The following is a 26,763-nucleotide window of genomic DNA, read 5'->3' as shown; positions in this document are numbered from 1 at the left end:
TGAGGCACCCACAGAGAGATGCTACACATATAAAGACATGATCCTGTCCCACAGCTTGCAATCTAAAATTAGATATACACAGGCAAGCCGGAAAAACATAGCATGCTTTTTTTTTAAGACCAAAAAGAAATGATGGGAGAGAAAAATGAGAGTGGTAAATCAAAAAATCAAAGGGAACTGACACATATTCTATCTTCTGCCTTTTATTTGTAGCCTTAATTATCTTTGTCAGAAATGATCACACTGTTGAAGTCAAAGAGGGAAGCTGTCTGATAGCCTCTAAAGGGTGACAGGACACTAATGGGATTGCTATGCACAGTGTCCTCTGCTTTGGAGGTCCCGGAACTCCTTTTATCCCTGATTTGTCCCTGAGTGGCTGACTCTGGGGTACTCAAATTTACCTTCAAGCTTAGTACTGGAGATGAGCACCAAGCCACTGTTAGGAAACACTCCCTCCAGTTGCCTGCAGAATTTGGGAGTAGTGCACTGTAGCAGGCCAAGAGGTCTGGACTTGAACCCAGCCATAGCTTCCCACGTGAACTTCAGACTGAGAGCTCACTATTAACCCCCAACCTATGTGGTTAGTCTATAAGTCTGTCTGGCCTTCTCCCTGAAGTCAAGTTAAAAAAGAAAAAAGCACCTCCAATGTGCCAGGCTTCATGCCCATGTTAGGAATACAGATAAATAGAATCTAGACTCCCCCCCCACTACCACTCCAGTATTCTTGCCTGGAGAATCCCATGAACGGAGAAGTCTTGCAGGCTACAGTCCATAGGGTCTCAGAGTCGGAAACACCTAGCATGTAGACTCTCTTTTGGAGCTTATAACTTATTTTGGAGAGACAGCTTCAGTTCAGTTCAGTTCAGTCGCTCAGTCGAGTCCTACTGTTTGCAACCCCATGAATCCCAGCACCCCAGGCCTCCCTGTCCATCACCAACTCCCAGAGTTCACCCAGACTCACGTCCATTGAGTCAGTGATGCCATGCAGCCATCTCATCCTCTGTCGTCCCCTTCTCCTCCGCCCCCAATCCCTCTCAGCAATAGAGTCTTTTCCAATGAGTCAACTCTTCGCATGAGGTGGCCAAAGTACTGGAGTTTCAGCTTTAGCATCATTCCTTCCAAAGAAATCCTAGGGCTGATCTCCTTCAGAATGGACTGGTTGGATCTCCTTGCAGTCCAAGGGACTCTCAAGAGTCTTCTCCAACAACACAGTTCAAAAGCATCAACTCTTCGGTGCTCAGCCTTCTTCACAGTCCAACTCTCACATCCATACATGACCACAGGAAAAACCATAGCCTTGACTAGACGGACCTTTGTTGGCAAAGTAATGTCTCTGCTTTTGAATATGATATCTAGGTTGGTCATAACTTTCCTTCCAAGGAGTAAGTGTCTTTTAATTTCTTGGCTGCAGTCACCATCTGCAGTGATTTTGGAGCCCAGAAAAATAAAGTCTGACACTGTTTCCACTGTTTCTCCATCTATTTCCCATGAAGTGATGGGACCAGATGCCATGATCTTCGTTTTCTGAATGTTAAGCTTTAAGCCCACTTTTTCACTCTCCACTTTCACTTTCATCAAGAGGCTTTTTAGTTCCTCTTCACTTTCTGCCATAAGGGTGGTGTCATCTGCATATCTGAGGTTATTGATATTTCTCCCGGCAATCTTGATTCCAGTTTGTGTTTCCTCCAGTCCAGCGTTTCTCATGATGTACTCAGCATATGTTAAATAAGCAAGGTGACAATATACAGGCTTGATGTACTCCTTTTCCTATTTGGAACCAGTCTGTTGTTCCCATGTCCAGTTCTAACTCTTGCTTCCTGACCTGCATACAAATTTCTCAAGAGGCAGGTCAGGTGGTCTGGTATTCCCATCTCTTTCAGAATTTTCCACAGTTTATTGTGATCCACACAGTCAAAAGCCTTGGCATAGTCAATAAAGCAGAAATAGATGTTTTTCTGGAACTCTCTTGCTTTTTCCATGATCCAGTGGATGTTTGCAATTTGATCTCTGGTTCCTCTGCCTTTTCTAAAACCAGCTTGAACATCAGGAAGTTCACAGTTCACATATTGCTGAAACCTGGCTTGGAGAATTTTGAGCATTACTTTACTAGTGTGTGAGATGAGTGCAATTGAGCGGTAGTTTGAGCATTCTTTGGCATTGCCTTTCTTTGGGATTGGAATGAAAACTGACCTTTTCCAGTCCTGTGGCCACTGCTGAGTTTTCCACATTTCCTGGCATATTGAGTGCAGCACTTTCACAGCATCATCTTTCAGGATTTGAAAGAGCTCAATTGGAATTCCATCACCTACACTAGCTTTGTTCGTAGTGATGCTTTCTAAGGCCCACTTGACTTCACATTCCAGGATGTCTGGCTCTAGGTCAGTGATCACACCATCGTGACTATCTGGGTCATGAAGATCTTTTTTGTACAGTTCTTCTGTGTATTCTTGCCACCTCTTCTTAATATCTTCTGCTTCTGTTAGGTCCATACCATTTCTGTCCTTTATCGAGCACATCTTTGCATGAAATGTTCCTTGGTATCTCTGATTTTCTTGAAGAGATCTCTAGTCTTTCCCATTCTGTTGTTTTCCTCTATTTCTTTGCATTGATCGCTGAAGAAGGCTTTCTTATCTCTTCTTGCTATTCTTTGGAACTCTGCATTCAGATGTTTATATCTTTCCTTTTCTCCTTTGCTTTTTGCTTCTCTTTTCACAGCTGTTTGTAAGCTTAAGAACAAACTATGTTGTTCAATAACATAACGTGGTAAATGTAGTAGCAGAGGAGTGGTGAGGGTGAAGGCCAGAAGAAGAGTATCCAGCCCAATGTGGTGCTTGGGGGTTGGGGACAAGGAGACAGGGGGTAAGTCTGAGAGCAGGACAGAAACCAGGAGAGTTACCTCCCTGAAGCCAAGAGAGTGTGTTGAAAAAAAAGAGAGAGAGAGGAGGAAAACAGAGTCGGATCCTTCAGCTATTGAACAGTATGGACAAGAAAGTCCATTGGATTGACAGATGGAGGTCATTGGTGACTGTTGATAGGGCAATAATTGGGGAGGTGCAGGTGTGGAAAGTCAATATAGTACTCATGCTGAGGAATTAAAGGGAAGTGGAAATAAAAATCTTTGCTGTGAAAAGAGTAAGTTGGAAATCTGTCATTGAGGGAAAATTTGTCTTGACTTTTAATCAGAAAAACAGGTTTCTAATTGGAGAGAAATGAGCTGGTTGAAAATAAAGAGGTGAATGATGGATCAAGGGAACAGGTTTTTGATTCCAGTTCCAGATCCCACTCTTCTTCCTCCTAAGGTGGCCTCTGTCTCCTCCTGATTCTATTAGCTCCCTCCTCTCACAGATGGACTTTGCTTCTAGTCTCCCTTGTACAGACTCAGCTGTAGCTCCCTAAAATATGACAGTGACACCAACTGAATGTCAAGAACCATGGCTGCACAGGAATCCTGACCAACTTGATTCTCACAGTATTTACTAATCTACAAAGAACTGATACACCTTTCCAATGACAAAAAATACTTTTGTCTACCACCTAGAGCATCTTTTCCTGGGTCAAAGTGCCTGGGGGTTCAACTAGTAATTGGGAGGTTGTTTGTTCAAAATGGATTATAACAAAGAGAAGTCATTTGTGAGTTATTTAATCCAGCAGCTAGGCAATGGCAACCCACTCCAGTACTCTTGACTGGAGAATCCCACGGGTGGAGGAGCCTGATAGGCTGCAGTCCATGGGGTCCCTGAGGGTCGGACTGAGCGACTTCACTTTCACTTTTCACTTTCATGTGTTGGAGAAGGAAATGGCAACCCACTCCAGTGTTCTTGCCTGGAAAATCCCATGGACGGAGGAGCCTGGTGGGCTGCAGTCCATGGGGTTGCACAGAGTCAGACATGACTGATGCGACTTAGCAGCAGCAGCAGTGAAACCTGAGAGTAAGCCCTTTCTAGTGACTGGAGGACCCACATCCACTTTAGAGCACTTGCCAAAGTTTCTGCTGACAAAATTTTCTAGATTCAAAGCAGACCATTTTTTCCCCACCTTTATTACTTACAATGATGTTTCAGTGAGCTCCATCAGAAATTGCACCCTCATCTTTCTCTACCAGCAGTGTGGATATTCTTAGCAATAATATGATTTTTGGTAGTTTCAGCTCTTGGTGTGATAGAATTTCCAAGTTATAGAAGGTGATTTCCTTTCACATTTCTTCTAATGAGTGTACCTCTTCTTTCATTCGTCTGATTTTTTTTTTATACTCAATTCAGTAATTTAATGAAAATACTAAAATGAAATATTTTCTTTTAAACAATGGAATTTCCATCCTCATTTTTTTTAAGAGAACAAATTTAGAATCTAATAGAAAATCATCACAGCCAGATAAAACACTGGGATTGGATATTTACTGTACTCACTGTAATGCTTATATTTATATGATTAGCAGAGAACTCATTAGAAGCCTCTTGAGGAAAGAAATGTGTCTCTCAAGTATCTTCCTCACATCCAGATGCACTTGGTATGTATTCAATAAACGTATGGATGGACTGACTTTAACTAGAGAGTTCTATTAGAGTGAATGGTGGTTTGTCGTCTAGGATAAGATCTGTCTTCCTAACGCACAGTCCTCAGTCCCCAGTCTTGCTCTTTTGCCTAATGAACTACATAAGGCAACTTGTTTTCCAAAATATCAATATTATTCTCTTCCTACCAAGATAGGGGCAAAATGGCACTTATGTGGGATTCTGCAGGTTTAAATTTGAATTAAATGAGAATAAAGTACCCAGTCCACAACCAAAAATATATTTAACATGTCTTAAAGTTTACTGAATTAAAGAATGAATTGGACAATCATTTGAGACTGTTCTATTGACTGTGGTTCAGACCATGAACTCCTTATTGCCAAATTCAGACTTAAATTGAAGAAAGTAGGGAAAACCACTAGACCATTCAGGAATGACCTAAATCAAATTCCTTATGATTATACAGTGGAAGTGAGAAATAGATTTAAGGGCCTAGATCTGATAGATAGAGTGCCTGATGAACTATGGAATGAGGTTCGTAACATTGTACAGGAAACAGGGATCAAGACCATTCCCATAGAAAAGAAATGCAAAAAAGCAAAATGGCTGTCTGGGGAGGCCTTACAAATAGCTGTGAAAAGAAGAGAAGCGAAAAGCAAAGGAGAAAAGGAAAGATATAAACATCTGAATGCAGAGTTCCAAAGAATAGCAAGAAGAGATAAGAAAGCCTTCTTCAGCGATCAATGCAAAGAAATAGAGGAAAACAACAGAATGGGTAAGACTAGCGATCTCTTCAAGAAAATCAGAGATACCAAGGAACATTTCATGCAAAGATGGGCTCGATAAAGGACAGAAATGGTATGGACCTAACAGAAGCAGAAGATATTAAGAAGAGGTGGCAAGAATACACAGAAGAACTGTACAAAAAAGATCTTCACGACCCAGATAATCACGATGGTGTGATCACTGACCTAGAGCCAGACATCCTGGAATGTGAAGTCAAGTGGGCCTTAGAAAGCATCACGACGAACAAAGCTAGTGGAGGTGATGGAATTCCAGTTGAGCTATTCCAAATCCTGAAAGATGATGCTGTGAAAGTGCTGCACTCAATATGCCAGGAAATGTGGAAAACTCAGCAGCGGCCACAGGACTGGAAAAGGTCAGTTTTCATTCCAATCCCAAAGAAAGGCAATGCCAAAGAATGCTCAAACTACCGCACAATTGCACTCATCTCACACACAAGTAAAGTAATGCTCAAAATTCTCCAAGCCAGGCTTCAGCAATACATGAACCGTGAACTTTCTGATGTTCAAGCTGCTTTTAGAAAAGGTAGAGGAACCAGAGATCAAATTGCCAACATCTGCTGGATCATGGAAAAAGTAAGAGAGTTCCAGAAAAACATCTATTTCTGCTTTATTGACTATGCCAAAGCCTTTGACTGTGTGGATCACAATCAACTGTGGAAAATTCTGAAAGAGATGGGAATACCAGACCACCTGATCTGCCTCTTGAGAAATTTGTATGCAGGTCAGGAAGCAAGAGTTAGAACTGGACATGGGAACAACAGACTGGTTCCAAATAGGAAAAGGAGTTCGTCAAGGCCGTATATTGTCAACCTGTTTATTTAACTTATATGCTGAGTACATCATGAGAAACGCTGGACTGGAAGAAACACAAGCTGGAATCAAGATTGCCGGGAGAAATATCAATAACCTCAGATAGGCAGTGACACTCAAAGCCTCTTGATGAAAGTGAAAGTGGAGAGTGAAAAAGTGGGCATGAAGCTCAACATTCAGAAAACGAAGATCATGGCATCCAGTCCCATCACTTCATGGGAAATAGATGGGGAAACAGTGGAAACAGTGTCAGACTTCATTTTTCTGGGCTCCAAAATCACTGCAGATGGTGACCACAGCCATGAAATTAAAAGACGCTTACTCCTTGGAAGGAAAGTTATGACCAACCTGGATAGCATATTCAAAAGCAGAGAAATTACTTTGCCAACAAAGGTTCGTCTAGTCAAGGCTATGGTTTTTCCTGTGGTCATGTATGGATGTGAAAGTTGGACTGTGAAGAAAGCTGAGCACCGAAAAATTGATGCTTTTGAACTGTGGTGTTGGAGAAGATTCTTGAGAGTCCCATAAACTGCAAGGAGATACAACCAGTCCATTCTGAAGGAGATCAGCCCTAGGATTTCTTTGGAAGGGCTAAAGCTGAAACTCCAGTACTTTGGCCACCTCATGCGAAGAGTTGACTCACTGGAAAAGACAATGATGCTGGGAGGGATTGGGGGCAGGAGGAGAAGGGGACGACAGAGGATGAGATGGCTGGATGGCATCACTGACTCGTCCGACGTGAGTCTCAGTGAACTCCGGGAGTTGGTGATGGACAGGGAGGCCTGGCTTGCTGTGCTTCATGGGGTGGCAAAGAGTCCGACACGACTGAGCGACTGATCTGATCTGAACAGTAAAATAAAATTAGTACTTCTCGCTCCACCTTCCACACAAGATTGCTGTAGAGAATAAAAGATGCTAAAGCTTTAAAAATTGTACAGTACTACTTTGAAGTGGGATTTGTATGTTGATTTAATGTCTTTCCTATCAACTGGTATTTTTGCAATTGATTCATTACAGCTGGCCTTCCTATTAAAGCCCCCAACTAACTCCACAACTGTTGTACACATTTTTAATACTGCGTTTAGACTATTTCTGATTTTGCCTTGTTGCAAGTCTGTGGAGCCATGTACGACTGTGACAGACTCGCACTTTGCAGGAAAACATTTTTCTGGAGTCCTGTTCTGTTTCAAATTGCTGGCAGAAGTAGCACGAAATCAGTGACTCCACCCTAGCCTCTTAAGTGAATTGTGATCACGATACTTTAAAAAGGGAAGCGGACAAAGATCTCAAAATAGTTTGCCCAAATTAAAATCACGCTGACCAACGACAGCGCCCAGATGGGATACCCGGGAAGACTCGTAAGGGCTCGGAAAGGAGAGGACCGGGAGTCCGAAGGCCCCTCCGCTCCCCGGTCCTCTATTGGAAGCACGACCCGGGTCCAGCGCTGGAACGGTTGCGAGAGGCGGGGGTGGGTGAGTCCCCGAGCGGGCGGCCAAGACCCGCGGCCGGTTGGGGGTCAGCGAGCGCCGCGGCCGTTGAGGACTCCAGCTCCCAGCAGGCACCGCTTCCGCGGTCGAGGCGCGTGGCGGCGCTGCCCGCTGGGACTCGTAGTGCGGTCTGGTAGGAGAACCGGGGAGCCAGCCTGGGCTCCTTTTCGCCCACGTTGCGGAAACTGGGCCTGGGGAAAATCACGCCGGCCCACTCTCGCCCGGCGGCCCTAGAGGGCGGGGGTGGGGGCGAGTGGAACACGACTGGCTGCGGCGGGAAGAGGGTCCTTGGGGGCCGCGCACGTGGGGGGTAGTTAAGCGCCGAGAAACCCGGAAGCCCCGCGCACCGCCCACCGCCCTGGTGACGGCTCAACGCCTCTCCCGGGTGGAGGTGGGGCGGGGTGTGTGGGAGGAGGGGCCGGCCCACCCGACTCCCGAGAGAGCCGCCAGCGAGCCGGTCCTCCGCTCCCCTCCCCTCCCCCACGGGCCCTACGCCGCGCGGGGCCCGCCCACACTCCCCCACCCCGACCCCGGCGCGTGCGCAGAAGCCCCGCCCCTCCGCCCCAGCCCCAGCCCCACCCCCACCCCCCCACACCCGCAGCAGCCGCCGCCACCGCCGCCACCTCCTCTCCCTTCCTCTCTGCTCTTTTCCTCCTCCTGTTTTTCTCTTCCCTCCTCCCTCTCCGCCTCCTTGTCGCCTCCCCCTCCGGCGCTGACGCTCGCGTAGGGCCCTGGCGTCAGACGCGCGGGGGGCGGGGCGAGTGCGGCGGGGGGTATAAGTAGAGGGTGCAGGAGGCGGTGCTTCCCCTTCTCCCCGGCGGTTAGTGCTGAGAGTGCGGAGTGTGTGCTCCGGGCTCGGAACACACATTTATTATTAAAAAAATCCAAAAAAAATCTAAAAAAATCTTTTAAAAAACCCAAAAAAAAAATTTACAAAAAAATCCGCGTCTCCCCCGCCGGAGACTTTTATTTTTTTTTTCCTTCCTCTTTTATAAAATAACCCGGTGAAGCAGCCGAGACCGACCCGCCCGCCCGCGGCCCCGCAGCAGCTCCAAGAAGGAACCAAGAGACCGAGGCCTTCTCCCGCTGCCCGGACCCGAGACCGCCACCCTCGCTCCCCAGCCGGCAGCCAACAGCCAAGCCTCCAGCGGCAGCGGATCGACCCGGTTCTGCGGCCGTTGAGTAGTTCCCGATTCCGGTTGATTTTTGTCCCTCTGCGCTTGCCCCCGCTCCCCTCCCCCCGGCTCCGGCCCCCCGGCCCCGGCACTCGCTCCCCTTTTCTGACGGGAAAGGTCGCGCGGCCTGTGGCCCTGCAGGCAGCCGTGCCGAGATGAACCCCAGCGCCCCCAGCTACCCCATGGCCTCGCTCTACGTGGGGGACCTACACCCCGACGTGACCGAGGCGATGCTCTATGAGAAGTTCAGCCCGGCCGGGCCCATCCTCTCCATCCGGGTCTGCAGGGACATGATCACCCGCCGCTCCTTGGGCTACGCGTATGTGAACTTCCAGCAGCCGGCGGACGGTGAGAGCCGGGCCCGGCGGGCGGGCGGGCGGGCGGCCATGAGGCTCAGGCGGCGGCGGGCGGGCTAGGCCGGCGGGCCCGGGGGGGAGGGGGCGGGAGGGCATGTCACCCCACCCGAGGCCAGAGGGCCGAGGCTGGGGCTTCAGGACCCCGGATCCCCGCGCCGGCCCGGGCCCGCGCCGCCGGCAGCCGCACGCCCCTTGCACGCCGGGCCACTTCCTTCTCCGCGACCATTTTCTCGGCCTCAGCAGCGCTCAAACTTTAGGGTGATGACGCGCCCGGACGGTGGGTGAGATTGGGTTCTAACACCACGCGGCGCCCCCCCCCCCCGGTAGCGGCGAGATCCTGGGGGGTGTCGAGAGCCGAGACCCCTTCTCCGGTAGTCGGTGGAGGCGCTCCCACCACCCCCAGGCTGCTGCCGGCGCCCCAGGACAGGGAGGAAGTGCATTTCGTTGCTCGAAAAATACCACGTGTTGAACCCGGTAACCTCCCAGGCCCTAGGCCTCTATCCTGCCGCGGGGCCAGTCGCCTGGGAGAGTCGCGGGGACTTTGAATAAAGTTAATCTGGTGCTCTGGTGGTCGTCCTCAGGTTTCTGCTACCATTCTCACTAACGTGTGAGTGACTGACGGCTCCAAAAGTGTAAATTACCACCGAGACGTTGCTTTGGGGGTTCAGACAGTTCTTGTAACAGCAAGTTAGGAGAGAGGGGATGTAGAAGATGACCCATCGTTTTCTCAGGCAATTTAGTTAGTTTTGATTTTTTAAATCTAGTAGTTTCGTAGTACTGGTAATTCGGGGTTTTTTTCTTTTTTCTTTTACCTCCTGAAATCGTCTCTGGTTTTGAAGGATTTTACTTAAAAATGTCATCCCCAATTTTGACTGTAAAATGTTGCTTGTGAGTGTAGTGTGTACTAGACCATTATACTTACGAGGTATTCTAGTGGTGATTTCCTTATAAAAGTGGTCCAGATTGTTCATACATCATGGGGAATGATTGACTGAAAAGTAAGGGATTAATTAGTTTGAATGTATGAGAAAAAAGATGGAATTAACCTTATATTTTTAAACAGTTCACAGAAATTCGAATATTTGGCAAATAGGTATGTGGCCTGATGAGTTGCCGGGATTTTTCTTTATAGCTGAAATCAATTGACTTGAAAAAGTCATTTTCACTTAATTGTATGATCCATTTTTGCCCTTTTTTCCCTTGGCTACTTGAATATATGTCAAGTATTATAAAATATAAGGAATTAATTTTTGTAGGAAAGGCCTGGAAGATGGAATTTAAAACTTTTATCTCGCTAAGGAATTATTTTGTGGTCAGTTTTTCACTAGGTAAAGTGAATACTGAGATTTGGGGTAGACAGTCTGTTGAGCCACACCAAGTTGTAAAACTGCACTGCAGGTTTTCTGCCCTTTGCTCTGCAGGCAGTAGTTCCAAATGCCTGTCTGTAAGGATTCTTCCCAACTCTGATCAAGTTTATCACTAAATGGAAGATCAGGGAAGGTAATTTGGGTGCAGATAATCACAAACTGAAGGGTTGATAGAGAAAACTTGAACGAACAAATTCTAGAAATGTGAACTTTTGAAACTGACTGTTAACATAGTTTCTAAACTTAACAATTTTAAATCAGAAAAAAAATTTAATTTCTTAGGATTTGAAAAGTTGAACTTCAGGTTACCATGGTTACAGTACACTCACTGTATTATTCTCTATACCAGTAGACTTGTACTGTCACTGCTGAAAAGGTAGCATTTTTCCATCTTCAGTTTATTTTATTCTTGTATGTATACAAATTATTCTCTTTCCAAATAATTAAGTGATTTTCCTTCTACTCCCCTCTTATTTTGCTACATCGGTGTACTTGTAGAATAGCTGCTGAAAGTGAACAGTTTCCAATTTAACAGGAAAATGTGACTCATTCAAAAGAAGCTCAAGCAAAGTCAGCTAAAAAACTAGGGGAGCTGAGTAGGTGTGGCCAGTTGATAAATGAGCTGACAGCTGATTGTCACTATCTTCTAGAAACTGAAATTTTCATGTATAGAAAGAAGTGGCCGGAAAATTTGTTTTCTCACTTGACAGTTAACACTAGCATGGCATTTGTGAAAATTGATGTTTCAGAACTTCAAATGGATTGTGTGTGTCCCTTGTTTAGGAACTAGTCTTTTCTACTTAAGAGGATATATTTTTCCATTTAGAGTCCAAACTTCTTTAATAAGTGTTTCTTTAATGGTACAGGTGCACATAATGTGATCCTTCATAGACTCTGAACTCAGATTTTGAAATTTTCTAGCACTATCCAGAAGTAACTAATCAGTTACTAAGTAAATGATCTAAGATAAAACTGGTTTTATACATATTAATAGCGAGTTGGACTATTGTAAACCAGGTTATTTAAAAAATTTTTGTTAATAGCTAAATATGCTCAACTTCACATTAGTTTTTGAAGGCATGACTCAAATGATTCTGAACGGATAAAACCTTTCATTTTTTTTAACATGGTAGCAGGAAGTTGTGCCGTGAGTCACTGAAATCCCCCCAATACGTCAGGAACTTTTTTTTAGAAGATGGGCTAGTTTTTGTGTAATACTGACAGGAATAAGCAATAAAACATTTTTAACAAGTAGCAGGGAATAAGTTAAAATGCTTGAAAATCCGTAAACTGCTCTGCTTGTGGATAACCTATAGTTGCTTTTGGTGTCTTGTTATATTGTTTATCAAGCAGATTGTGAAGGGGAAATCTGTTTTTATAGTTAACTAGGAACAAAAAAGCGCTTTTAAATTTCATGGCAAAGGAAGAGATTGCTTCAGAAATATATTAGTTCTAAACAATATGTCATCTGATAACGTGGGAAATTTGGGATTTCTTGATACTTGTCTTTGTGTTGTATGATATAAATCTAGACTGACAGGTATAAGGTCCAGCCATCTTCAGCTTAAAGAGGTAGAGGGGCCATGTGCTCAATTATTCTCTCCACAATAGATTATATTAAGTAGACTGTAAAAGTTTTGAATAATATTTACTTTGAAAATGTCCTTTCTTGCAGCGGAGCGTGCTTTGGACACCATGAATTTTGATGTGATAAAGGGCAAGCCAGTACGCATCATGTGGTCTCAGCGCGATCCATCACTTCGCAAAAGTGGAGTGGGCAACATATTCATTAAAAATTTGGATAAATCCATTGATAATAAAGCACTGTATGATACATTTTCTGCTTTTGGTAACATCCTTTCATGTAAGGTAAGCAGAAATGTGATAAGTAAACATAATTTACTGTTCATGGGGTTCTCAAGGCAAGAATGTTGAAGTGGTTTGCCATTCCCTTTTCCAGTGGACCATGATTTGTCAGAACTCTCCATCATGACCCATCTTGGGTGGCCCTGTGAGCTACAGCATGGCTCAGTTTCATTGAGTTAGACAAGGCTGTGGTCCATGTGATCAGATTGGTTAGTTTTCTGTTCTGTGATTGTGGTTTTCAGTCTGTCAGCCCTCTGATGGAGAAGGATAAGAGGCTTATGGAAGCTTCCTGATGGGAGAGACTGACTGAGGGGGAAAATGGGTCTTGTTCTGATGGGCAAGGCCATGCTCAGTAAATCTTAATCCAATTTTCTGTCATTGAGCAGGGCTGTGTTCCCTCTCTATTGTTTGACCTGAGGCCAAACTATGATGGAGGTAATGAAGATAAAGGGCAATCTCCTTCAAAAGGTCCCATGCACGCTCACACTCATGCACTGCTGGACTGCCCCCAACCCTCCAGCAGGCCACCACTGACCCACACCTCCACGGGATACTCCTGGACGCTCATGCGCAAGTCTGGGTCAGTCTCTTGTGGAGTCACTGCTCCTTTCTCCTGGGTCCTGGTGTGCACAAGGTTTTGTGTGGGCCCTCTCAGAGTCTGTTTACCCAGTCCTGTGTAAGTTCTGCTGGCTCTGTGGTGGGGTTAATGGTGACCTCCTCCAAAATGGCTTATTGCACCCAGAGCCTCTGCCCCACAGCAGTCCACTGCTGACCCGTACTTCCGCAGGAGACACTCAAACACAGTTCTGGCTCAGTCTCTGGGTCCTGGTGCGCACAGTTTCGCCCTTCCTACCATCTTGCTGGGCTTCTCCTTTGCCCTTGGATGTGGGGTATCTTTTTGGTGGGATCTAACATTCTCCTGTTAACTCCTGTCAGAGCCTAAATAGGCCCCAAAGATGAAAGTTGGATAAGACAAGGTGCTTGCTCTTACTGAGCACACAGTCATCTTTAACTAGATTATCAGAAACCAAATTTGGAAAATAATTGGGAACGCTGGTGTAGGTCAGAGAACCCTATGCGAAATACTTGGTTCAAAACAACAAACTATCCATGGTGGAATTTGTCTCGTAATAGAAGGTTATAAAAATGAAAAGTAATAAAAAAATTTTTAAGTGATAATAGTAAAAATATATCTAGGAGTTTCTCTGGAGCTGTTGTGGGTAGTGTGAGCAACTGAACTGAACACTTATTACAGTGTTGTAGCCGTGTGCTTAGTCGACTGCTCAGTTTTGTCCGACACTTTGCAGTCCTTCGGACTGTAGCCTGCCAGGCTTCTCTGTTCATGGGGTTTTTCAGGCAAGAATAGTGGAGTGGGTTGCCAACCCTTTCTCCAGGAATCTTCCTAATATAAAGACCAAACCCCCATCTCCTGTACCTCTTGCATTGCAGGCACACTGAGCCATGGGGAAGCTACTTGTTTATTCCTTAAGATAGCAGCTGTGCTTTCTGTTAATAGATATCTTTATTTCCCAAATACTGAGGTTAGGTAGCTGACAAGTTAACTGAACATTGGAAAAATCCTAAATCAATAGTGACAAGTTATCTGAACATTGGAAAAATCCTAAATCAATAGTAAGTAATGAAAAATTGGTATACATTTTTCCCTAGGTGGTTTGTGATGAAAATGGTTCCAAGGGTTATGGGTTTGTGCATTTTGAGACACAAGAAGCAGCTGAAAGAGCTATTGAAAAAATGAATGGGATGCTTCTAAATGATCGCAAAGTGTAAGTATAAATATGAAGTTAATAATACTTCAAATCTGTTTTTAATAGTTAAAATCAGTTCATCCATTTTACAAGAAATATATTTGTGCTCAAAAGAGATAACAGAGTGAAAATTAATAAACCATATCTTGGTAGATTTTATAATTGTCTTTTCTCCATATTTACTGTAACATACAAATAACAGTGAATTAATACAACTGGTCAGCATTCAAACCGAAAAGAGAAAGGAGAAGCTAGGTATGCTGAAATATAAAGCTTTCCCAGAAATAAGTGCATAGTTGGAAAACTAAGAAATCCAGGCAGAAACTTAGTCATAATTCTTAAGGTAATAATTAGCCCATTTTACATTCAAAACTGGGGCTAAAATGATTTGCCTATGTTTTACATGCTGGTACGACAGATAAACTGGGATACAAATCTGGTGGATAAATTCAGAGCCCAGGGTAGCTCTTTACTGGCCTTGTTAGTCGCTCAGTTGTGTCCTAACTCTGTGGCCCCCCATGGACTGTCACCTGCCAGGCTCCTCTGTTCAGTGGAGTTCTCTGGGCAAGAATACTGGATTAGGTTGCCATTTCCTTCTTCAGGGGATCTTCATGACCCAGGGATCGAACCCGGGTCTCTTGCTTGGCAGGCAGATTCTTTACTCTCTGAGCCACCAGGGATTGTTTACCCTACTCCTACAACGATTATTGTAATTGTGACAGTTTGGCTCCCTTTTCCCTGTAAAGATAAATCAGAAATAAATCAGAAGTCTTCATGGTTTATCTTTTCTGAAATAGACTTGTTCTTAAAAGTTGAAAAGTTTAAAAATGATGATACTGATAAAACCTCTCTAAGACTTTCTGCTACAGCTTGTAAAAATACAGATTTTTATGAGCCCAAAGAAATTACAAATCTTCTATGCCAGTGGATTTTTCTTATCTGGGCAGATTCAGCCTTGAGGTCATCTTGTAAGTGATCTGTGAGTTCATGTTGCCATGTAAACTGGGGTAATGGCACACAAATTGGGTTTGGTTCTTAGAAGTCAGCTACATCACTCTTAAATCTGTGTCAGGTGGCGTGGTCAGTCTGTTCATGGAGGACTCATCCACGTGGTGTTAGCTGTTTGAGTTCTGTCAACTGCATGGTTAAGGAAAAGAACCTCATATGTCTAAAAAAACCAGCAACTTCTCAGTGTGAACAATGTTTACAAAGGATAATTCTTAAAGTTAGTACATCTTTAGATGAGAAAAATGTTCAGCATTACTAGCATTTACAGATGAAAATGTCTTTGGCATGCCAGCAATGGTTTAGAGGAGAAAATGGCTACCACTGGTGACGGCCTAGATTAAAATAAGAACTTGATTTATTGCTGTTTTCTGAGTATAAAATGGTATAACCCTGTTTTGGAAAGCAGTTTGTAGGTATAAACTTAAGGTCATTTATATAACCTTTGAACTGCCGTGATTTCTACAGTGCTATCCTAAGAACAAGTAACAGTCTGATAAAGTTAAGGCATTATTTATAAAAGCAAAAAGTTGTGCTAGCCACAATGGAATAATGTTCCCATTGAGAACATTTATAAAACTAATTGCATGGAGAAGCACCACTGTTGGGAGGAGGGAGATGAGGGGGGTTCTAAGAGAATAAAATCATAGGTATCTTCTCTGAAAAGAAATTGTGCTAGATAGACTTAAACACAGAAAACAAAAAGACGCACTAATCTCAGTCGTGTTCCAGGTGCAATTACCTGATGGATCTTTACTTTGATGTTTATTCGCGTATTCTGCAGTGACACACTACTGTTACACTGCGCAAAGCCTTGTTTTAAAAACACTTTTGTTGATAACGTCACAAAGAAATTCGTCCCAGGCTGTTGGGTGTGTGAGGACAGAATTCAGTAGCGTAAATTTCTGTGGTGGAAGAAGCCATGTTGCAACAGCAGTGATGAAAGTTTTGTCTCTTCACTGGCCTGCTCCATGTGTACTTCCATTCCTTGCGTTTCTGGATAGAATCTTAACCCAGGTTAGCTAGAAGGACAGCAAAGGAGTATATTAGGAAGAATATCTTTTTTTGTGGTTATAGTTGGGAGGTTTGTTACATTTGGTGCTTTTATTTTTTCACTTAAGACCCTATTTCTGTTTTATAGTGTGTCCTTTTTATTAGAGATTCTGAAATTAGCAGTGACTATTACAGAATCACCTATCAGGCTTAATTAACCTGAACTTCATAAAGTAGAACCTAATTTTATAGTTCTTACATATTTTATTAGATTTGTTGGAAGATTTAAGTCTCGTAAAGAACGAGAAGCAGAACTTGGAGCTAGGGCAAAAGAGTTCACCAATGTTTACATCAAGAACTTTGGAGAAGACATGGATGATGAGCGCCTTAAGGATCTCTTTGGGAAGTTTGGTAATGTGTCTGAATTAAATTTTTATATTCACATTGTTAATTTTGGATAATATTTTATACTAAAAATGAGACTTATCATGGTACTTAAATTTTGTAGTTAATTTGGATTAAGCTACTGATAGTCCATTATACTAGCATATCAGTAAAATTCTATCCAGTTTAAAGGTCAATAGCCTTGCGTTAGCACAGTAAGTTGTGATTGTAATTGGAACAGACTTTAAAAGGTTTTGCCATGTTACGAAATTGTGCTGGATTTATGCACTAACAGATCCCATCTCATCAGAGGCATTGCATGTGACACAGCCAACTTAGGTTGGAATGTAGTCTTTAATTATGGGTTAGGAAAGCTGGCCAGCTTTAGGATATTTGGCCAGTCTCAGCATCATGTTTGAGCAATTCAAAATAATAACTCCAACGATCCAGATTTTCCAGTGAAGTGTAACCAGTCTCACTTTAGACAGTTGTGTAGCTGATCAGAAGATGAACCTGACATTGTACTCTTGCGGATGATTTGCGTGCCCCTTAACTTTGCTTCCCCTTCTGGTTAACTTAAACAGGTGTCCTGTTTTTTTAAGAGTATTTCAAATCATAAAGAATCAGGAAACGTAATCCTTTATTATTGCCAAGCTGTCATCCCACATTGAACCCTCTAAACAGTCGTATCTGTGCCCATAAATCTTGCAGATTCTCTGTAATTAGATGTGATTTTTTTTTTTTTAACCTTTTCCCCCACCTACCTAAAATAATACCCAGTTCAGTTAAGTCTATTTTATTGAGGGGTTAGTGGGGGAGAAGTGTGTCTTCAGAAACATGCCATCTCCAGGTACTTCTGTTTTGTCTTCCCCAAAGGTCAAACCCTTTGTTTCCTCTACTCCCTGTTGAAAATCAAGTGGGCCAAGGCTTAAGGAATTCTTAAGAAAATCAAGTTGTTTTAGAACAATGCATCTGTTTTGTACTAAATGCTAAGAATAAATTAACTCTGTCATTTACATTTGTCTGAAACATACCGCCTTAAATGGAAGGAGGAATATTTCAGAGAAAGAGTTTACTTAGCTTCTTAGAAGAAATAAAGGGTCTTTGAAGAGAATGTTTAGTGCCCATGATAGGAGAGAGGGTAATTAGAGGAGGAATAAATTTCTGGAGGTTTGGGATTTTTTTTTAATCCCCATTTTTATATTCTTTTCTGCACAGCTTTTTTGAAACTTAAAACATATAAACTTAAATGTATGGAATATATTTGAATCATTAAATTTTTTTTCAGGACCTGCCTTAAGTGTGAAAGTAATGACTGATGAGAGTGGAAAATCCAAAGGCTTTGGATTTGTAAGCTTTGAAAGGCATGAAGATGCACAAAAAGTAAGACTTAATATTAATTGTCAGGCAATGTGGGTTTTCTGTATTTTATAAGAAGTGGGGGATATAAAGTTGAGTTGCTCTTGCATCGAAATACACAAGCATACGGCTGGCTATTGTACATGTTGTATTTCATATGTATTGTTTTGAATTACTTGCATTTGGTGTATTAGTTTTGAGAGTATAAATTGAAAACTTATATTATGTCTTAAGACTTCCCTGGTGGCTCAGATGGTAAGGCGTCTTCCTACAATGTGGGAGGCCCGGGTTCAATCCCTGGGTTGGGAAGATCTGGAGAAGGAAATGCCACTCCACTCCAGTATTCTTGCCTGGAAAATCCCATGGATGGAGGAGCCTGGTGGGCTGCAGTCCATGGGGTCGCAAATAGTCAGACACGACTGAGCAACTTCACTTCCCTTCACTTCTTCATTATGTCTTAAAACTTCAAAGTTTAGTTTTTGTGGTGGGTCCATTTTTAGCTTTTATAATCTAACCGATTTTCTTTATTGTTAAAAAATGAACTTATTAGTGCAAGTTAGTAATTAAAATTTTGTGTTTTTGGTTTCTTGTGGTAAGGCTGTGGATGAGATGAATGGAAAAGAGCTCAATGGAAAACAAATTTATGTTGGTCGAGCCCAGAAAAAAGTGGAACGACAGACAGAACTTAAGCGCAAATTTGAACAGATGAAGCAAGACAGGATCACCAGATACCAGGTTCATTTTTTAACTGAACAAGTAAAACTAAGGAGTGAGGAAACCTATTCTATGTTCATTTCAGTTACTGCCAGGTAACTGGAGGGTTTGAGAGGGGAAAAGGAGAGGAAACATGGGATAAGCTAATAGGAAGTATGTTTAAGTACCACTGTGGTTTTCTTTTTCCAAATTTTTTTTTTTATTTTAAGGGTGTTAACCTTTATGTGAAAAATCTTGACGATGGTATTGATGATGAACGTCTCCGGAAGGAGTTTTCTCCATTTGGCACAATCACCAGTGCAAAGGTAAAGCATATGGTGCATATCTTTTTTTAAGATTTGAGAAAAATATGTGCCCATGGTTGTATGTATATAAATTTGATATTTCATACTGGAGTGTTGTAAGAGAACTTGGAGTATGATAGTATTTATTCCTAAATGTGTTTATCCTTTATGTTCCCTGAAAAGCATTTAAATGGAGTATTGTGCATCCATTTATTTTGAATGTATGAAGAAGCATGCATGTTTTACAAAGGAGAGTCTTTATAAAAAGTCCTTTTTAAAAAGAAGTCCTTTGTGGATCACTATATCACTGTTGGCAAGGAGATAAAAAGTTTGGCAAGAATTTATTCTGAGAGAGGAGGTCATTATGTTAATTTGGTAACACTTGCTGAAAAACATTGAACAAGACAGAAGGGTGACAACTCCATGCTGAAGTCTGGTAAAGGGCTTGGGTGGCCGTCCAGATACTTCCATGCTTGTATACTCACCGTATGCGTATAAACTTCTTATAAAACAGAGTCATAGTATACCTGTTCTGCAGTTTGTCTTTTTATTTACAGATCTGGGTACATATTTATCTCAGACATTTTCTCATTTTTCACTAAAGGCTGGCTATTCATGGTATAAGTGTACCATAATTTATTCTGCTGTGCCCATATCGTTGGACATTTGGGTTACTTGCGTGTTAACAGTATTAGACCTGCCACTCTAACATCCTCATATGTCTTTGCATGTATACATACCAGTATTTCTGAAGTCCTAGAGTTGAAATAGCTGGTTAGTGGATATGTATATTTAACATTAATATGACAGAATTGTCCAGAAAGGCTGAACAAATTAAATTACTACTAGTCTTGTCAAGTTAGTAGAAAGAGATACACATCTTTTTAAATGGGACATGCTATTTACGTGTTTACTTGTTTAGCCTGTTCTTTGCCTGTTTTCACATTGCATTGTTTATTGATTTTATAGGGAGAATTTCATGTCAGCTCTTTGTTTTATATTGCAAAATCTATCTGGCAATTGGAATTGTTTCAATATGATGTGACTATAAGCTCTACGTTAATTCAGAATTATCCTATTGTATCATATACTAGATAGTCCAAAGTCCATCTTTTACCCACTGTTCTAAAATGTAAGCTTAACATCCCAAGTTCCCGTACTTGCATGGGTATATTTCTAGACTCTTGTTGAGATGTAATTGACGTAAAACATACTCAAGTGTACAACATTGATATTTGTGTATACTGCAGAGTGATCACCACGATAAGTGTAACATTTATTACCATAGATTAAAAATATTTTTTTCTTGTAATGGTAACTTTAAAGATCCATTCTCTGCAACTGTCAGATGAGTAACACATATTAACTGTAGTCCCCACACTGTCCCTGTACATCCTGTTTGTTGCGTCCCTAGTCATTGCTTCCCTGTGACTTTATGCCGGAGTTTGTACTTTTTAACCATCTTCATCCGTTTCCCCAAGCCCTCTGCCTCTCTGGCAGCCACCAATCTGTTCTCTGTATCCTTGAGGCCAGTTTTTTGTTTTGTTTTGATTCCACATTTATGTAAGACCATGAATCTGGTTTATTGCTCTTTTGTTTGTTCCTGTGTCACCAGCATGATGTTTAATACAGATGTATAGCATGCGTACATGTAGGTCTACTGAGTGGTTCATTTCCTTACTGCTTGTTTAAAAAATCTTTGGAGTTATTGTGAAGTTTCCTGAATGTTGTTTATACCCCAATATTTATGGCCCTGTGGTTATGAATGTGAAATTTTAACTTTAAAATGAGACTCAACTGCTTCCCCCACCCCAAAGAGTAATAAAGCATCTTGTCAGCTTGACTTGTTAGATTTTAATTGTGCATTTTTCTAAATTTTTTACTAAAATTTAGTAGGCTTTGAATGTATTTAGAAATTGAACCTTAATATTGAAAATCTAAAAACCTTAAAGTTTCTGTTGTGTCTCCGCCCCTTTACTTCCGCTTGGCTAGGATAATGCATGCATGTAGTTTACCCTTAGTATTTGGATATTAATGGGAAAATTGTGGGGAAAGGATGAAAGTATTGACAGGGTTAAGTGTGAGGTGGTGGCTCTAGTTGATACTGTCTTTGTGCCTCATCCTTCTATTGCATTAATTGTGTGGTTTTTTAATTTTCTTTCAATAGGTTATGATGGAGGGTGGTCGCAGCAAAGGTTTTGGTTTTGTATGTTTCTCCTCCCCAGAAGAAGCCACTAAAGCAGTTACGGAAATGAACGGTAGAATTGTGGCCACCAAGCCATTGTATGTAGCTTTAGCTCAGCGCAAAGAAGAGCGCCAGGCTCACCTCACTAACCAGTATATGCAGAGGATGGCAAGTGTAAGAGCTGTGCCCAACCCCGTAATCAACCCCTACCAGCCAGCACCTCCTTCAGGTTACTTCATGGCAGCTATCCCACAGGTAGGTTCTAGAAAAGGACAAAAACCTCATGAAGGTTTTCCTGTTAGGTCACCTTCCTTTAATGTTTTGTCATCCCCCCCACCCCACCCCCCAAAAAAAAGAGAATAAAGTCTTAAGATGAAAACATTGAGATGTGAATTATGATTGGATTTGAAAAATGCTTAAGAGTGTGCATGCTATGTACTAAGTCACTTCAGTCGTGTCTGACTTTGCGACCCTGTGGACTGTTGTAGCCCCCCAGGCTCTTCTGTCCATGGGATTCTCCAGGCAAGAATATGGGAGTAGGTTGCTGTGCCCTCCTCCTGGGGATCTTTCCTGGAGTGTGAGGACCTGTTAACTATTTTGAACGTGCATAATGTGTTGTATTATCTGCTTTTTCTATGACTGATACGTTTGCTTGCTTCCAACAGACTCAGAACCGTGCTGCATACTATCCTCCTAGTCAAATTGCTCAACTAAGACCAAGTCCTCGCTGGACTGCTCAGGGTGCCAGACCTCATCGTAAGCTTTTTTTTTTTTTAAGTTGCAAAGTATTTGAACTAAAAAACATAAATGAGGCAAATTAGCTGTTATATCCGTATATATAACAGCTAATATATATATAACTGTATAATATCCAATGGTATATTAGCTGTTGCTTTCCGTAATTTATAGTTAACGGGTGTTCATTTGGGCATCTTTAGCATTTTGTTCTTTAAAAAGAATCTTAAAATGCTAGTAATATGTATGCTGGTTTGATTCTTTTTGTTTTTCCTTTTTATCACAAGTTTGGGAATACATCCAACTCCATTTCATATTTTTATGCTCTGATGAGAAATGGCATAAAAGTCTGAAGAAAATGGCAGATAGAAGCCTAAGCTTTTAAAAAAATACACTTGTTTATATTTGGTCATTTTTAGTCTTTTGTGTAAATCTCAGCTCTGAAAAAAAAAGCAAGATGAACACTGAGTTTTTCCCAGTTAATGTGCGTTCGTGTCTTTAAACGTAGCATTCCAAAATATGCCCGGTGCTATCCGCCCAGCCGCTCCTAGACCACCATTTAGTACTATGAGACCAGCTTCTTCACAGGTTCCACGAGTCATGTCGACACAGCGTGTTGGTGAGTCTTAACCCTTCTCGTAAAAATTGGTCTCCAATGGAAATACGAAGATAAATACAAAAAATGTTTTATTTTTTTAGCTAACACATCAACACAAACGATGGGTCCACGTCCCGCAGCTGCTGCCGCTGCAGCTACTCCTGCTGTTCGCACCGTTCCACAGTACAAATACGCTGCGGGAGTTCGCAATCCTCAACAGCATCTGAATGCACAGCCGCAGGTCACCATGCAGCAGGTGTGGATTTGACGGCTTCTTTATGATGACAGTCCTTGACTGCAAGGACTTTGAGGACAGCCATATGATGTGTGAGAGCTTAAGCTATCTAGAACATTTTGTTGAAGTCCCACTAATGGCTAATATGTAAAAATATGTGCTATACTCCAGGAACTAGAGCAGCGTTTTCCCTTCCTGAGTTGCTTATGTGGTTTGAGAGTTTTATTTGGCATAGTTGTAAGAAAGGGTGAAATAAAGTTTAGTTTGTGAGATTTGGCTTACTGTTTTTTGGTTTTTTTGACCCCTGGGACCAAAATTGTGGTTGATTATACTAGAAGTATGGTTCCAAAGACTACTCCAGATAAAGAAAATTCAACACCCCTGTGCTTATAATACTTGAGCACTTAGGTGTTAATAGCTACCTTAGGCTGCATTTTCTGGTTCACTCAGCTTCTCCTGTTTATGTTTAGATTATAGTCTTTATCCAGTTATTTTCCAGTGATGACTGTATTTGTACTTGCCATTACTTCTGTACTTAGGAATTTTCCCATTTTCTTTCTAGCCCGCTGTTCATGTACAAGGTCAGGAGCCTCTGACTGCTTCCATGTTGGCATCTGCCCCTCCTCAAGAGCAGAAGCAAATGTTGGGTGAGTACCTTTGTCCCACCTGCTCAGTTACAGTGAGAGACTAGAAAATAAGAGGACACTTAGACTGCCTTTACACCTAAAAATGACAGCTAGGGTGGCGGGATCGGATTGGAATGAATGAGCACCATGGCAGTTTGTCTGCCGAACTCATTAAAAGCCTGGAAAGCTATTAAGACGTTGCCTTTGATGGACAGGGTAATGGGGCATGACTTGCCAGGTATCCTACCACATTTTCTGAAGGAGAGTTTGAAATTTGAACCAAATGAGTACGCCACTTTGATTTTGACTGAACACAGATTTAACACGTAGCTTCATTTCATCTTTTTTTGGCAAACTGATGCTTTCAAGAATTAGTTGCCTTGTGGTAGATCTTAATCCATTTTATACTGATCATCTCATGAAAGATACTAAAATGGTGGATTATGGGTTCGCATTTATTTGCTGTATACGAAGGGTTCATAAACCCCAGTTTTACTGTAGTAGATGCCTTAAAAATTTTTTTTTGATTGAAGGAGTTTTTGAATGTTTTTGTTCCTAGGTGAACGGCTCTTTCCTCTAATTCAAGCCATGCACCCTACTCTTGCTGGTAAAATCACTGGCATGTTGTTGGAGATTGATAATTCAGAACTTCTTCATATGCTTGAGTCTCCAGAGTCTCTCCGTTCTAAAGTAATTTAAATTTATCATTTACCTACCAGCTTTTTATACTACATATTCCAGGATGTTTTGTAGAACATTTATAAGTGCTTTGTACAAGTCACGCACAGTTCTAAGAGCTTTATAAATATTAATTGAAAATCCTAATAACCTATGGTGCTGTTATCCCTATTTTATAGACAGGGAAACTGAAGTATAGAGAGATTAAATAATTTGCCCAGTTGCTCACAAAGCAGCTAGTGAATGGCAGAGCTTGGTTTCAGATCCAGTCACTGTAACTCCAGCGTCCATTAACTCTTAACTGCTCATCTGTATTGAAGAAAGGGATATTCGCTGATATTTCTGAACTTTGGGGGATTTTTGGTGGGGAGAAAGTAGGAGGTACAAGAGGTTAATAATTCCAAAACAGTGGTGGAATAGAGCCCAAGGGATACAGATGTATAGTTGGAATGTGTTTTTTTCATAACAGTCATGAGCACCTGCATCTGAGGAAAGGAGTTTGCCTTTGTTGGACGTTTGTAGGTTGGCGGTTTGAAGCTGTGTTCTAATTATTGTTGTTCAGAACCAGTTTGTTTTCGTTTTTTCAGGTTGATGAAGCTGTAGCTGTACTCCAAGCCCACCAAGCAAAAGAGGCTGCCCAGAAAGCAGTTAACAGTGCCACTGGGGTTCCGACTGTTTAAAGTGAGCCTGCCTCCTGTTTCTTATTCTCACAGTTTGAGCGTGTATTGAAACATAGCAAAAACTCATTTTATCACTAATCCAAATGCATTGCCAGTTTTTCAAAGAGAAGTAAAAATACAGAGGAATTAACTACATGTTACCCTGGTATAGACTTGAATTTTTGAGATCAAGACCCCTTCAGACGTTTTGCGTAGTAATTTGTGTTAAATAGCTGTAACATGGATTGGCCCTGTGTAGATAGCTGAAGGACTTTCATAGCTTAATACATTTTCTTGGGTGGCAGTGATGAAGTTGTTTTTTGGCCTCTAATACTGCCTTTCATTACCCCCAAGAAATAGGGTGATGTAGCTTTGTAGCCAGAGCCAGGCGTGTACAAAGCTTTCCTATAAAATAGGAAATAGCTGGGGCTGTGCGGGGTGTGTTCTGTGTTGAAGCTCCTCTGCCCTGCTGTCACCCTGTGAGAGCGGCCGCGCAGCTTGTGAACCAGCAGGGGTGGCTGTGGTTCATAGAGCTTTACAGAGACAGGCTCTCGGCAGGCTGAACCTGGCTGAGGGCTTTCACACCCACAAGTGCCAGTGTTGGTCCTCTTACTTTTGTTTTTAGTAAAATACTTGACATAACAACATTGTGTAAATTTAAGGTGTGTAACGTGTAAATTGGATACATTTGTATATTGTAAGGAGAAGGCAATGGTACCCCACTCCAGTACTCTTGCCTGGAAAATCCCATGGACGGAGGAGCCTGGTAGGCTGCAGTCCATGGGGTCGCGAAGAGTCGGACACGACTGAGCGACTTCACTTTCACTTTTCACTTTCATGCTTTGGAGAAGGCAATGGCAACCCACTCCAGTGTTCTTGCCTGGAGAATCCCAGGGACGGCAGAGCCTGGTGGGCTGCCGTCTATGGGTCGCACAGAGTTGGACACGACTGAAGCGACTTAGCAGCAGCAGCATATATTGTAAAATACGACTGTCATTATAGCTATAATTAGCACTTCTGTCACTTAGGTAAAGGTCCTTTCTTTTTAGTGGTTGGAATCATTATGTTCTGTGTCTTAAATTTGATGATCATAATCTCTTTTTCCCCCACATTTACAGATGATCAGGGACCATGAAAAGAAACTCGTGCTTCACCGAAGAAAAATACCTAAACATCGAAAAACTTAAATACTATGGAAAAAAAAACATTGCAAAATAGAAAATAAATAAAAAAAGGAAAGGAAACTTTGAACCTTATGTACCGAGCAAATGCCAGGTCTAGCAAACATAATGCTAGTCCTAGATTACTTATTGATTTAAAAACAACAAAAAACACAAAAAAATAGTAAAATATAAAAACAAATTAATGTTTTATAGACCGTGGGAAAAAGAATTTTCAGCAAAGTACAAAAATTTAAAGCATTCCTTTCTTTAATTTTGTAATTCTTTACTGTGGAATAGCTCAGAATGTCACTTCTGTTTTAAATAACAGAATTGATAACTGAGCAAGGAAACGTAATTTGGATTATAAAATTCTTGCTTTAATAAAAATTCCTTAAACAGTGCATAGTGATGTTACGCTATTTTATTTCTCTTTGTAATTGACTTGGGAAAATAGGTGATAGTTGAAACTGACGTTAAGAGCCTCTTTCAGAACAAAGGTACTGATTGTTTTTCAGAAGTTTATTAGGTCAATGGAAGAAACATAAAACAATGCCTCTAATGCACTTTATGAAGTCAGATTTCTATGTGAGTTCTTTTGAGATGATTTCAATATATGATGCATTAAGGTTTCTAGGCTGGGAGATAGCTTTTAAACTATCACTTATGTGGTATAAAACAGTAATAACTACTGTGTTTGCTGGACAGGAGAGTGTAGATAATATAAAAATTATACCAAAAACTAGTTACATTGTGTATTTAGGATTAGTTTTAAGCCTTAATTTTAGAGACATGTAATTTGACTTATTGATTGTGACTTAACTCAGAATAATACTTTATCATCGAAAGTACTTTTAAATAATGAAGATAATAGGGCTTCTACATTGAGAGGCATGGATTTAAAACACCAGGATTGGGGCCCAGGGCATACACATTAAACAGGCATCCCTGACAGTTTCAGTGTGCTTTAGAGAACGATCTAGTTTTAACTCTCTTTCATTCTC

At 41.8% G+C, this 26,763-nt stretch overlaps 1 protein-coding gene across 1 annotated transcript; it reads left to right on the top strand.

The window, feature by feature from the left end:
• The first annotated feature begins 8,442 nt into the window (after nucleotides 1–8,442).
• PABPC1 (poly(A) binding protein cytoplasmic 1) lies at nucleotides 8,443–26,163 on the top strand. The gene is made up of 15 exons (XM_070383056.1): nucleotides 8,443–9,137; nucleotides 12,188–12,381; nucleotides 14,047–14,162; nucleotides 16,414–16,553; nucleotides 17,815–17,909; nucleotides 18,483–18,620; nucleotides 18,809–18,904; nucleotides 21,051–21,323; nucleotides 21,734–21,824; nucleotides 22,312–22,422; nucleotides 22,503–22,657; nucleotides 23,199–23,283; nucleotides 23,822–23,952; nucleotides 24,528–24,621; nucleotides 25,718–26,163. The coding sequence occupies exons 1-14, from the start codon at nucleotides 8,945–8,947 to the stop codon at nucleotides 24,618–24,620; spliced, it is 1,911 nt and encodes a 636-aa protein (XP_070239157.1). The 5' UTR covers nucleotides 8,443–8,944; the 3' UTR covers nucleotide 24,621; nucleotides 25,718–26,163.
• The last annotated feature ends 600 nt before the right edge of the window (nucleotides 26,164–26,763 follow it).

The sequence above is a fragment of the Bos mutus genome, chromosome 14 (genome assembly GCF_027580195.1).
Source record: "Bos mutus isolate GX-2022 chromosome 14, NWIPB_WYAK_1.1, whole genome shotgun sequence".
Classification (NCBI taxonomy): Eukaryota; Metazoa; Chordata; class Mammalia; order Artiodactyla; family Bovidae; genus Bos; species Bos mutus.
Note: the sequence above shows the minus strand (reverse complement) of the source record. Positions and strands in the feature narration are given on the sequence as shown.